The sequence below is a fragment of the Pyxicephalus adspersus genome, chromosome Z (genome assembly GCF_032062135.1).
Source record: "Pyxicephalus adspersus chromosome Z, UCB_Pads_2.0, whole genome shotgun sequence".
Lineage (NCBI taxonomy): Eukaryota > Metazoa > Chordata > Amphibia > Anura > Pyxicephalidae > Pyxicephalus > Pyxicephalus adspersus.
In genome coordinates, this window is record NC_092871.1 from 43,765,116 (window position 1) to 43,779,723 (window position 14,608).

Sequence of the window (14,608 nt, forward strand, 5' to 3'; positions counted from 1 at the left end):
CAGTGATCACCATGGCCGGGCGTTGTTTCCTGTCAGTGATCACCATGGCCGGGCGTTGTTTCCTGTCAGTGATCACCATGGCCGGGCATTGTTTCCTGCCTGTGATCACTAGGGCTGTTATACACATAGTTTGGTAAACCACTGTGTTTTAATAAAAATGCAATTTTTTAAAATAAAAATAGTGTATTTACTTTTTTTCATTCTTTTTGTACATGTCAGTTCTGCTAGTTTCATGCAGCTCCATTGCGGCCACCTCCTGGTAATGTACACTTCAATGATACCTGGGTGACCTTTCTCAGTTTCCTGATGGTGACAACAATAAGCTGTGCCTGCATAATGTATATGAAGCTGTAATCACCTGGTCTATGTGTCAGGGTGACAATGCAGGAACACATTGGAGAAAGGAGGACAGAAAGTTGTCACCCTATAGCAGGAAGTGCCTAAACCAGACCTTTATGAAGTGAATTACCGGTTCTGAGTTTAGTAAAGGTAACATAGAGTGAGGTAAAACTAAAACTAGCAAGAAACTAGCAAAGTTTATCAACTTGTCTAGTTTTATTGCTGTGTCCTTGATTGATACATTCATCTTTTCTATTTGTCATGAGGAGTGCTCTAAATCCCAAGGTTATATACACACATCAGATGATTTTTGTCCGAATATAGATTCAAGGCAAGACAATAATATGATGTGTGTACAGTGCTCGTCCTTGGTCGTACATGGATCCAACCTGGAAAAGATTGTGAAAAATACTTTCCAACAACAAAAAATCTAACGTGTGTACGCAGCCTAACACTATCCTATCATTATCCTATTTTAGAGTAGCCACCAGAGAAGGTACATTTTCCAATCAGTGCAGTGTTCTGATGACAACTGTGAACTCTGGTCACTTTGTAGAGATTTCCTCTTGAATCTCCTGGACTGGAAGTAATAAGATGTCTGCTCAAGCAAAAAAAAAAATCAGCAAAATAAACAAGGGCTTTAAAAAAATAAAAGTTTTGTCTTTCATATACATTAGGATACCCCAACTGTTGCTTATCAACTCTGCTAGTGTCTCTAAGAGCACATGTACACACCAGTATACAGAAGTTTACCATCACTGGGATCTGAACATGCAGTTAATAGTGAGTTTAGTTGAAGTCTATGAAAGGCTGCATGTTTTACAATTGACTCACAGAGCAGGAGTCCTTATTGTTCTGTGTCTCCCTCTAGCAGGACGTCTCAGAATAATAAGGATTAAATCATTGAAGCTTGAACTCTTTCTCAAACTGAAGAAAACAGTTTTAATTAACCGTTTCTGTACAGAATATCAAACGTTTTATGTCGCTCTATTTTAATCTACCATGCAATCCGATGTTTGCTACTTTTAAAATGCATTTGCATCGCTTTGTAGTAGAGAATTTGCTGTCTGTAGCAAGTAGCAGAAATCTAAATGATTACATTTGGTTATATTTAAGTTATATTTAGAAGAACAAAAAAAAAAAAACACACGAATGTGCACTACACATTTATATAGTAACCCAATGATTACATTTATAAAGAAGGAGCAGACATAAAAAGGGAAAAAAAGAAAGAATTAAATTTTTAACATTTGTTTAGTTTACTTTTTTTTCGGCTACTTTCTTTGTAGCAGTTCCAGAGTGTTTTCTGAATGGATGCAGAACTTATAGAAGGTTATCTAAAAAATAACCCATCTGAGAAGATACAGTTAAAATCAGAATTTCCCAGAACCCCTCCCCTTGGAATGTCAACGCTTGTAGTCTGATTGGTTGGTAACTGGAGGAATCAGTTTTCACTCAAGCTTGGAGAGAGAAGTTCTCTTCTGCTTCTGAAGGAGATCCTCACTTTGGACATTTGGATTTTTTTCAAGGAAGTCTCATACATTTGACTTACTTTTAAACCATGGTATTAGCATTAGGAAGCCGTGGCACTTAACATTAATATATCCTTAATAGCTGGATAATTGCCTGTAATATTTCTGGCAGACTATGTCCCAGTATTCTCACAACTATCTGCTGCTTCCTATCCCTGAATATCCTCTCTTGGACTGTGACCCTAACAGGAACATCAAGATTGTTGTACTGGGGGGCAGTGGTGTTGGAAAAACAGGTAAAAAAGTACACATATTTAATATAATATTCCCTATTTAATGTACAGTGCTGCGTAATATGTTGGTGCTATATAAATCATGTTTAATAATTATAATTATAGGCTAATTGTAATTTTTTGCCAGGCCATTGTGTATTGACATATAACACAACTGTAGGTAACAAAAGTGATCAAGATGATCAAACTGTGTAAGTGGAAATGATGCTATGCAGAATGAAGATCATGTTTTGTTCCAGGGTTCTGATGTTCAGTTAGCTGCAGTGGCTTGAGGGCTTTATTACTAGCCATTCTGTAGAGGAAACAGCTCACTTTCACCTGTCAATCGTCTATAGTTTGGTATGTAGTAATGTATAATTAAATAGGACTGTAAGGTATAGGGGACTATAGTCAACCCAATATCGACACACAAAGAACATTGCATTCATTACAGTTTGCACTACACTATCAATTTTCTCTTCAGTAAGTAAAGTTTAGGCTGAGTAGTCAAAGTGGCTGCTGGACAAATGGAAGATTTATATTAACACAAAAGTTGGCAAGCTGCATATGTAAATATTGCATAATATTGCAAACACTTCTATGTTCCCCTATGTTTCTAGAAGTCAAATACAGTAAACAATGTCAAATCTTTTGTTAGTTAATCATACAAAGTAATTATAAATTATTAGAAATATGTTTAAAGATGCTGATGTTTTTACAGTTTTGTAATTACATTTGATGGGCACCTTGTGACGTTCATAATCTAGGCTACATACACATTGTTACATATTTTTTTACATGTTTAGATTACAGTAAAAGTAAAGACATTGCATGGTCTGTATTTTTCCTTTTGTATTGGACAATGTATGCATATAAATGGCCTAATAATTATAAAAGCATTGTTATAGGTGGTAAGAAAAGCATAATTTACTGTATATTTTGGTAATAATTTCATTAATGTCACATTATTCACTTTGAAAGAGTCCCATGATAGAATATTCAGGACAGTGCATATGGTTTTAATCCCAAACATGTGTTATGTGTCTTTGCTATCTAGAATGATTTAAATAAGCACAACTACTTGGCATAAATATATGTTTTATATTATAACGCTAAATAAAATCTGGCCTTTGGTGAATTTAGCACAGTCCATACTGTAATAATAATAGTAATACCTAGCTTTGATGTTTCACCTTTGGTGAATAGCAAATAATATACATGGCAAAGGTATGCAATAGTTTTCGGTTCTATACCTTAAAGGCCAATACACTAAAGTTGCATCATTAACCTCTTTGCAGAGAACCTAGGTAAAATGAACACATATGTGATTTCACATGGGTTTTTTAACACATTTATACTATTATTATTAATATTAATAATAAAAATAATAATAATAATATTCAAACAGGATTTATATAGCACCAACCTTTTATGCAGAACTGTACATTAAACAGGGATTGATAAAGTCTTTATTTTAAAAAATATAGCATATGCCGTTTCTATAGGTATACGGTAATTCCAGTATTTGATTGTGGTTGTAAAATGGTAATACAGATGTTCATAACACTAAGCAATGGACTGGAGGTGAATGGAGACTATGATGAATGTCTGCCTGCAACTGATAAATGTGACAATTAGAGTTTTAAGTGAGGACATGACCTGAAAACTTCCTAAATCCATCTAATTCACATGACTTTGTCATGCACAGACAGATGTGTCATATAAATTGATATTCCATTTCACACACTGTGTATTCTTCCTATGCAATTTGCAGCACTTCATGCATTTCATTTATTACAGCCTAACAGGCAGTACCACAAAGGAATTTTAATGCAGAAGTTCTCAACCTGTTTATTCACAGCTGGAATGGCTCCTTGAATGTATTGCTTAGGGTTTTAAGAATATTTATTAGTCACATTTATTTTAGGTCTAAAAAGTAATACAGTATAAAAGTTGGGGGTCTGTGAATAATAGTGTATTGATGCCACAAAATAATGGCACACAAACACAACAAAAATGGAACACTAATACTTTGCCTTGAGAATATAAACCTTTATTGTATTGTGGATTAAAGTAATGTATCATTTACAGGATGCTCAAGAATTCGAATTATAGTATGTTTTCCAACTATCTGAACCTAAGTGAATCAAGCTGCGTTCACAAACAACATTTATGATATTTCTTCAGTATAAAAATTCAGACATAATGTAGCATAATTTACATAAAATGTGGAAAGATCCTTTCCATTATATAGTACATTTTGTAATGCAATTAATGTTTTTCCTTATAGCTTGTTTTTTGGCTTTGGACCTCACAGTTTTCAATTTAAATACAGAAGAGTGTTACTCATCTTTTTAGATTATCTAGTAATGGAAAACAAATGACTAATTGTTCCCAAATAAAGTAAATTTCCCTTGGGAGTTTAATATTTAACAATCATAAATTAATGAATTATCTGCTGTGTAGTTTTATGTGAACTACAACCTTGCTTTGGTAAAAACCTGTTGACAGCACATTTATTGCATTTTGGACTAAGTTTGTCAATGGTATTGAGCAATCCCACGTTCACACTGTGAAAAAATGCAGAAAGGCAGTAATTTTAGACTCAATAAATATGTAATCCTTCATCCTTTCCAAGTCACACTAACACAGCTTTTTCTTTTCTTTTGTCCTAGCACTAGTTGTACGATTTCTGACAAAGAGGTTTATTGGAGACTACGAAGCAAACACTGGTAAGTTTAAAAAGAGGGTGAAGAGGGAGATCAATTACCCAGAATGTGCTTACAAAATGAGAAATCTGCAAATTCCTGCTTGTGTTTACAGTTTTAAATGCAGAAGATTTATGTGCAGTCAATATTATCTGAGTAGGACGCACCTAGTCTCTCCTTTACCTGGCCCTGCCTTTGCTTTTTCAAGAGAACATGTGCTGTGCAAATTTACTTCTTAGTATTATTTTTCCCCATACATTGTGAAATCTAATGTGTAATGAAAAATTAGACTGTTGATGTCCTACTTACCCCTTACTGCTCACCTTTCCCAGTCCTTTAGTATAGATTACAGTTTAAATTACATTCCCCGGAACGCCTTACAATTTTGAAAACTGCTACTTACAGAACTGCACAGCAGCATCCACACGCCTCACTGCTTTAAAGTCTGTCCACAGCCTGACAAGTCCCTGCCACGAAAGACTACTTGTCTGGAAGAAAAGTTTGTATAGTTGGTACATCTGAAAGGATTGTACAATATTAATATTATTATTATGGATAATCAAGATTTATATAGCCCCAACATATTACACAGAGCTGTACATTAAATAGGGTTTGCAAATGACAGACAGATGCAGACAAATACTACAACCCTGTGAATTATCCACAGAAAGCATTATTTTACCATAAGTGGGACTTTAAAGAAACAAATTAACTGGTCCACCAAGTCATCAATTTAACATATTAAAATAATACTTTTGTTGGTTTGATACAACAAGAAAAAAAATGTAATGTTTTTATGTTTGTTAAGTTGATGTGTTGTTGGACCAGTTTCTTTGTAACTCTAAATTCCACTTACGGTAAAATAATCTTCTCAATTGTAGTAATATTGTGCAGTCACATTGCAACATATATGGGCTGCTGAACACACATACCAAAGCTAAGTATCAGTATCTTGAAGTGTTAAGTAGCTCTGCACAACAAACCTATGACACAGAAGCATGGGGTGTAACAGGGATGCATAAAGCATAGTACATCATTGACAGATATGAAGAACTGCATGTAACACAGGCATAGGAGGCATTGTGTGTAACAGAAAGGCTAAAAATATTGCTTGTCGTAAAGCGGTATATAGCACTGTACATAATGGAGGCACTGCACATCACAGGAATGTATAAGTGTGTAATACAGAGTTGTGTGTGAGGTACTGCATGTACCAGGGCACAATGGATAACAGAAAGGGATGAGGCACCTGATTGATAGTATAGGTACTGGGGAGTGCATTGTGTGTAATAGGATCATCTCTCACTTGTGGCATGGATACTTGCAGATGAGATGTGTGTATCATGAGCTGCAAGTCATTTGGGGGAGATCTTACTTATCACATGGGTACTGGGGGTGAGCTGTGTGAGAAACTGCCACATCAGTGGCATCATTCTGGCATAGACACTGGCAAGTGAGCTGAAGTTGAAAAAGCTCTCCGTTGCATGGATAATAGGAAACAAGCTGTGTTGTGAGGCAGATTCCAGAAAATGAGCTTTGTGCTGGAAGGGAGATCTTACTACTCTACTTTCAGTGTGTGCAGGAAATTAGTGATTTCTGAATTTGTACTGTGGATTAAGACCAATGAAAGTAAATCATTAGGCTACATATCTTCTCCTTGGACGTCAATTGTATAAACCATCGTCCATTACCCTTTCTTTAGGGTTGTTCCCTGGGGACTTCTTGCAGCAGCTTTGACATTCCTGCTCTCTAGTCTTATTTCAGTGTTTTGACATTACAGTTAACAAAAATAATAGCAGTCTCACATAGATCTCTAAAATCTTTCCTACATTGCTGAGGGAGAACTTCATGATAACCAACCCACAAGATAAGAGTAAATAGGTGTACAAGCACTGAAGAATATACAGTATATAATGTATATCAGAGATATGACATAGAAAAGACTTGGCCTGATTTATTAAAGCTCTCAAAGACTGTAGAAGATAGACTATCATGTGTGAACCTGGGTGATCCAGCAAACCTGGATTTGATTCTTTAAAATAATTTGTTCTTAGATGGCAAATGCTCTAAATCCTGGACCAAAATCATTCCAGTTTTGCTATATCACCCATGTTCTCCCATGATAGTCTATCTTCTCTATTCTTGTGCTTCAATAAATCAAACAAAATGACACCTTATATGATACCTACCATGAGAGAATTATGGGAGCAGCTATTACCAATTTATTTTTGAGTGGGGGGGGACCCTTGGGCTCAAATTACAGACATATTGTACTGCTAAACACAGTGATGTACTGCTCATGCATGGGGATAATCGCCTTACGTATCTGGTCCCTAAAGACTATGTGTTTAGGAATGGCTACAGGGTGAGCCATAGGACCCTACACAGCAGTATGGCCACCCGTAAACAAGAAGGGGGGACTGACAGATTATTTACGTTCTAAATACAACTTGAAGGTCACATGATCACAACTGCACTCACAAAATGAGCATTTGTTCAAAAGCTGGTGAAGGTACCTGGCCAGCTTTCCAAGAAACATTTTTTTTTTTTGGTTTAGAAATTAGAAGTCTCCAGGTGGCAAGGGAACAACTCCAAAGTTTGATTTACTATTGTCTTGTGAGTAACCTGGATGTCCTTTGTTGTTAATTTTATTATTATACAGTATTTATATAGCGCTGACATATTACACATGTAGTGCAAAGTCCTGTCACTTGCTGACCTTCAAAGGGGCTCACAATCTAATGCCCCTACCTCAATCATATGTTAATGTCATTATGTATGTTAAACTCTAACAGAGTCTGAGGTCAATTAACCTAACTGCATGATTTTGGAATATGGGAGGAAACTGGAGTAAACCCGCCCAAACACACAGGGAGAACCTGCAGAACTTCATGCAGATAGTGCCCTGGGTACAAAGGCCAGAGTGCTAACCACTAAGCCTGTTATGTTACCCACTTTATTTAAATTCAGTTGAGTGTGTTAGAGAAGAGATGCACACCCTTTGCTCTATATTTCCCAATAAAAAGTCTCAGCGTGTACAGCAAACAAAGTGTTAGGAATGCTTGCTATAACAAATGTTTATCGATAAAATAAATATTGTAATAATTAGCAGTATTTATTTGATACAGATATGGCAAAGAATGTTTAAATCAAAAAAACATGATAAAAAAAAGATTAGTAAAAAAATCTTGTGATTCTTGAACAAATATATAAAAAAACAACTTCTATGTTTTCAGGTCATAAACAGGACCTCTTTTCTGAAATCAAAAAAATTTGTTTACCCCACTCTTTTATACCTATAAGTAGTACCCAGTCTGCATATTTGGGAGTTTGCAAAAAAGGGCTTAAAAGTCAGCATGTCTGAATATATAATCTGCAAAGGTCTGTGGTTTATCCATCGGGCACTGTTGGCTCAAGGACATAGTCTTTGCATCACACATGGAGCACAACCCAAAGCCCAGGGCTTTGTCCAAATCTTGTTACCTGTGTGAATAATAAAATGTTGAAAATGGACACAGTTTTATATCAAACTTGCTTTGTTGCCTTGCAGGTGCATTGTACTCACGGAAAGTCACAATTGATGGAGAGCAAATATCACTCCAAGTGCAAGATACACCCTATGTATCGATGGAGGTAAGACTTTTATATGCTGTATAGAAATCCTACAGCAATTAAATCGTCTTATTCCTCTATTAGTATAGGCCAAATACCTATTATTATTATTATTGATAATCAGGATTAATATAGCGCCAACATATTACACAGAGCTGTACATTAAATAGGGGTTCCAAATGACAGACAGATGCAGACAAATACTACAACCCTGTGAAATATCATTATGGCAGCAATAAAGAAGATATTTAGAAACCATCCCTAACCTTTAAAGTGGACCCCCTGCACTAAAATGTAAAGGTCCACCTACTTTGGCATGCCCCTACCCTATATATAGTAAGTATAGTGAAAAACAACTCCTGCAAAAGAATAAAGTTAGGATTATACTTACCTTACCCTTGTCTTCCGCAACACAGAAACTCCAGTCCATTGCAGGAAAGTAAGATTTGTTAATCTTCTGGTGAGATTTGTTAATTTGCTGCATGTTCCATAGGACTCCATCAAGAAGGGTGGAGTTATCATATTTTTGCCTAGACACCATGATAATTGAAACTTTATTTTTTACAGGTAAATTTTTGCCAACATATTTGGGGAGGTTGATGGGGTCTGACCAGTATAAGCAGACATTCCATTTTAGGGGATACCCTAGTGAGACTCACACACATACATATATATTGTTATGCCTTTGAAGTACTGGATTGGACCAGCTTTTGCCTTCAGACCTGTCATAATTCTTGGTAGCACAGATTCAACAGTTGTTGTCTGCAACAATCTGTTGTCTACTTCAAGGTTTCACGTGCTGTGTGTTCAGAGATGCCCTTTTGCATACTTCAATTGTAATGGTGAGTGGGGGTATACATTTAAATCTTTGTAAAAGTCTCTACTTCCTCAGGACAAATAGTCAAATATATATTCAACATAAACCATGGGGATTTTCCTTTGTCTGTTGTTTAGCTTACCATCTTCCAAAACCAGTCCTCCACATTCATTACTGTTTGAGGGGAAAGTAAAGATGCAGTTTGACTTGTATATGACCACACACATCAAACATTCAAATTTGCCCATATGCTGGTCACATTTTATCATTTATGTATCAGCTATGTAGAAACAAATTAGGAAACCCCCAACATGATGTTTTTTTTTTTCAGTAGAAAGTGGAAGATATGTAAGTCTGGTCATAACATGTGATATATGTGTCAGCTAGTTTCCACAGAATTTGTAAACATAAAGTTTGAAAGACTATAAAAATATTATCTTTTATTCTTAATTGTTTTTTTTTACCCTTTTGTTAATTCCAGCAGATAGCTGGTAAAATAATAAAGTTGACCTGTCATCTGCAGACTCGATGATGCTTTAAGTAACAATATTTTCAGTGTGTGAACTGTTATATACATGATATTCCCCTAATTATTAGTCCAGTTTCTCTTTGCAAACTCAGAGATTCATTGACACTGGTAAGGTCAGCCGAGCAGATTGTCCATATAAAAGGATTGTCAGGAATTCTTGCACTTACTGCTAAAGCAAAGACCTGGTACACAATCCACTTCTTGTACCATTTAAAGCACTGATAACAGAAGTGGTGCTTGTGAGTCCATTACCAGCACATGGAAATGATTTTTCAGTCCCATCAGATAGAACATTTCAAATCCTGCTGTCAGAATTGAGGTTTATAGCATAGTAAACTTGTATTGGGAGAACTTCCAGTTTGAATAACCCACACAAATTCCCACAAAACACAGTGAGCCATATCTTAATCACAATCAGACACACATGAATCACTGGGAGTCGTGTTTGTAGTAGAGACTGGACTGACTGTCCTTGTAAATGTGCATTATATAAAAATGCTGATTCATCTGGAAATAGATAATATCCATACACTGCATAATTGCAAAATATTATCTTTATCCGAGTGTCAGCATTTTCTGACTACAATGCAATATTACTGAGGAGAGCAGTGGTGGGTGCAGCTGACAATGACAATGTAATAAAGTGTACCTGTTATTATTTGACCTGTTTCAAGTGCCATCTAAATGTTAGTTCAGTTACTTGCCCAAATGCCTAAAGAGTCTCAAAACTAAAATAATTCTAATATACAAATGCCAAGGTTTTTCTCCTTTCTCCTGCAGTGCCTTGATTTTGGGTCAACAAAGCTTCCAATCAAATTAACTTGCCAATTGTGAGCTGTAGGTGAAAGCCAAGGACAAATATCTTAGCAGAAGTCTGTATTTCTATCACAAAGCACACCTGATTTTTTTATTGGGCTTCCAGGTCACTCTTGAAGGTAACTGACATTACATGCACCACTGGGTACAATAATGTTCTGATTGCCACTATAAGCAGGAACAAGCAAGATGAGTACAATAGTACTTCTCTTGCAGGGTGCTGGTATTTGAATCTACTTATACTAGCATAAAAATATATTAAATATCATTTCCTCATGACATTAGTTTTCATGAAAACTTTGTGTCCAGGGACCTTACTAAATGGCTCCAAACCCCCCCCCCCCCCCCCCCCCTTTCACCCAAGTGCACAGTGCTGTGTTTTAGTGTCATGAGGCAGTTTGTACAGGCAGATCTCAAATCCGTTTCCATGGATTATCCCGTCTCTGTCCATGTCTATAACATTGATCACACACCAAACTTTTAATGGTATACGGGTGGTTAAAGGTTTTTTTTATGAACTCAAACTATAATTGTATGAACAGACCTATATTTGAAAATCTTTGCAGTCAATTCAAAGGATGTTTGAATACATAAGAACTATTTGATGTGAACACAAAATCTGGTAGGTATGTCTGCTTCTAAGAAGAATACCCTGTTTCCCCGATGATAAGACACTGTCTTATTTTTTTTTGAAGGCCAAAATATGCTCTAGGGCTTATTTCCAGGGGGATGCCTTATTTACCCATGAAGAAGACTACAGTACACAGTTATTGTTCATGTGCCATTCATGTCGGGGAAACACGGTAGAAAAAGTAACTTTTTTTATTCTTTGTAGGCCCATTCAGGGGTGGGCAGGAGCACACTAGGCCGGACTCTCTCTCGAGTCCCACCATAAAGCAGGCCTGAAGTGTAGAATTTGGTGTAGGGCCTCAAGACAGGGGGAGTAGGGAAGACAGAGAGGTAAGGGTTAAATAAAAGGAAAAAAAATGCGGGGAAAAAAGTGCGGGAAAATTGGAGTTGTTGATTGGAGGGTAACAGGCCAGGGGAGGGGAGAAAGATGGGATTTAAAAAATGGGGCTGAGGGGTGGGAGCAGCATTTTAAAAAGTACTGGAGACAAATCATTCCCACCCTCCCTCCCTAATACCATGGGGATTGTGGGGATATTGTCATGGCAGCTGGGGGGGGAATGTTTTTTGGGGTCCATGAAAGTTAGAGTTGGGGTAATGGAGAATATAGGGGAGATGGGACCCAAAAAAGGCTTGGTTTTTGAATGGTAAGGTTTGCCTTGCATGACACTTGGTTGTTGTGGAGGCTACGTTTTGAGAGAAGGGAAATACGCTAACTGTCCCCGAGGCGGTGTATGAGCGGCTGGGGCCTAGCTGTGGATCGGAGACAGCTGGATAATGGAGGAGGATTTTGTGACTTTCATGGACTTATAGGGAGGTGTTTTTCCTGTTATACTTAAAATGGTTTGGTGATGTAAAAGGGGGGCTTGGTTTTATTGTCAAAAAATAAATATATGATGTTATAAATATGGTAGTAATAAAGGGCTGCTGTGGCCAGTTTTTTCCAACACAAAGTGTACTTGTCCTTTATTTGTAGAAGGGCAGTTTGGGGCGTGGTGGAAATAATTGGTGGGTTGAGCAGCGATGGCTTTTTAGACTGTACCCTGGTCATGGCTCTGCTCTGCCAGGAACGCCCCCTGAAGGGAAATCCTCCTCCTCCGCAATGCATACAGAAGGGAGGGAATGTTCCCTATTTACCCCCGCAATGGAAGTGTTAACGCCGCCTGGGGTATATAGGGAAGGGAGCCACCACACGGAGGCTCAAGAGCCGCATGCGGCTCCGGAGCTCTGGTAGTTTGTTGCTGTTTGGCTCCGCTGCAGGTTGACTCCGGGCATTAGGCCGGATCGGCCACAGGGCATTAGGCCAGAACAAACTACCGGCTAGGCCTTATCTGGCCTAAAGACCTGAGTTTGCTGACCCCTGTTCTAGGTGAAAAATGAGGTGAAATAGCTTGAAGTAGGTTGAATAGGACACACGTTGTCTACAAAACTTCTTTGGTAGTTTATGGGGTCATATGTCATAAAAGAACAATGTCAGGTACAATATTCAAGCTCACAGCTCATTGCCACTGTCATTGAGTGTGAGATTCTAAATGAGGGTAATCTCCTGCATATGTGATATATTTTTCCAACACAATACAACAAATTTTTTGTTTGTTTTTTATTTTTTTACATTATTTTTTAATTATTTTTACAATCAGGACTAAAAATTGAACTTTTTTCTTTCTTTTTTATAGTCACATAAATATGGAATACTTCATTATAATAATATTTATTTTTTCCCACCAGTACATTAAGCTTCAGACTGTATTTTTCACGTTCTCTGATTTGGCAGGGTGGGTCTAATCCTTGACAGATTTGGTTATATACAAACCACAGAACCTGAAATGCATTGCCTAAACCAAAATTTGAATCTCTGCAGGAAACCATTGAAACATTTTATGATAAAAACTAATAAGGGTAGCATGGTGGCTCAGAGGTTAGCACTCTTGCCTTTGCAGCGCTGGGTCCCGGGATCAAATCTTGGCCAGGACACATCTGCTAGGAGTTTGTATGTTCTCCCCTTGTTTGCGTGGGTTTCATTCCAAAAACATGCAGGTAGGTTAATTGGCTTCCGCTCAAAATTGACCTTAGTGTTAATGACATATGACTATGATAGGGACATTAGATTGTGAGCTCCCTTTGAGGGACAACTGGTCACCTGACTTTGGACCATGTACAGCGCTGTGTAATATGTCAGCACTATGCAAATACTGTGTAATAATAATGGGTGGATGTGCCCTTTTAAAAAAAAGGGTTTTCTGTCTCATTTTTGATAAAATTAGTAATATAACTGCTGATTGTGAGCTAATATATGAGCTAATGGTTGATTAGGTTGAAAGAAGAAGAAAATGTAATTACTGTACTCCCAGAGCTTTTGTGTCTTTGCAAAGCTGTCTGTATATTATCCAATATTTGGGTAGCATTATATTAATAATAATATTATCATGGCAGCTCAGTAGCTATAATTTGTGCTCTTGCACCACTTGGGTCACAGGTTTGAATCTTGGTAAGTACACCATCTGCATAGAGTTTATCTGTTCTTCATATGCTTGTTTCCTCCCACATTCCAAAAAAACATGCAGGTGGGTTAATAAAACAGTAACTTTTGATTGTGAACTTCACTGAAGGACAGTTAGTGGCATGATCATGGACTTTGTAAAGCACTCTGTAAAATGTTGGTGCTATATAAATTCAAAATATTAATATATACCAGCAAGGCATTGTATTTGGTTATCACTACATTCAGAAAGTATCTAATAACTAGAACATGACTGCTGTATTTTAAGCATATTGAAAAATAACCTATTAATGTTGTATTCTGTATGTGAAAGATCTAGGAAAAGTTACAGTGGTGATTACTGTGTTTCGACATCATACTGCTATGGGCACATAGCAGTGTTATTACCTGGGGTGCCTGTGGGAGCAGTGTTATGATCTGGGGTGTATGTGGGTGCAGTGTTATGATCTGGGGTGAATGTGGGGGCAGTGTTATGATCTGGGGTGTATGTGGGAGCAAGGTTATGATCTGGGGTGTCTGTGGGAGCAGTGTTATGATCTGGGGTGTATGTGGGGGCTGTGTTATGATCTGGGGTGTATGTAGGAGCAAGGTTATGATCTGGGGTGTCTGGGGCAGCAGTTTATGATCTGGGGTGTCTGTGGGGGCAGTGTTATGATCTGGGGTGTCAATGTGGACAGTATTATAATCTGGGGTGTCTGTGGGGGCAGTGTTATGATCTGGGGTGTATGTGGGAGCAGTGTTATGATCTGGGGTGTCTGTGGGAGCAGTGTTATGATCTGGGGTGTCTGTGGGGGCAGTATTATGATCTGGGGTGTATGTGGGGGCAATGTTATTATCTGGGGTGTATGTGGGAGCAGTGGTATGATCTGGGGTGTCTGTGGGAGCAGTGTTATGATCTGGGGTGTATGTGGGGGCA

The 14,608-nt window shown here is 37.6% G+C and overlaps 1 protein-coding gene across 1 annotated transcript in view; it reads left to right on the forward strand.

Annotated features, from left to right (window-relative positions):
* Nucleotides 1–1,803: 1,803 nt before the first annotated feature.
* LOC140343186 (ras-like protein family member 11A-like) overlaps nt 1,804–14,608 on the forward strand; it is a 32,106-nt gene continuing 19,301 nt past the window's right edge. Inside the window, exons 1-3 of the mRNA XM_072429734.1 lie at nt 1,804–2,107; nt 4,759–4,815; nt 8,342–8,424. Of these exons, the coding sequence (XP_072285835.1) occupies nt 1,987–2,107; nt 4,759–4,815; nt 8,342–8,424 (261 nt within the window). The 5' untranslated portion in view covers nt 1,804–1,986. The remainder of the gene's footprint in view (nt 2,108–4,758; nt 4,816–8,341; nt 8,425–14,608) is intronic.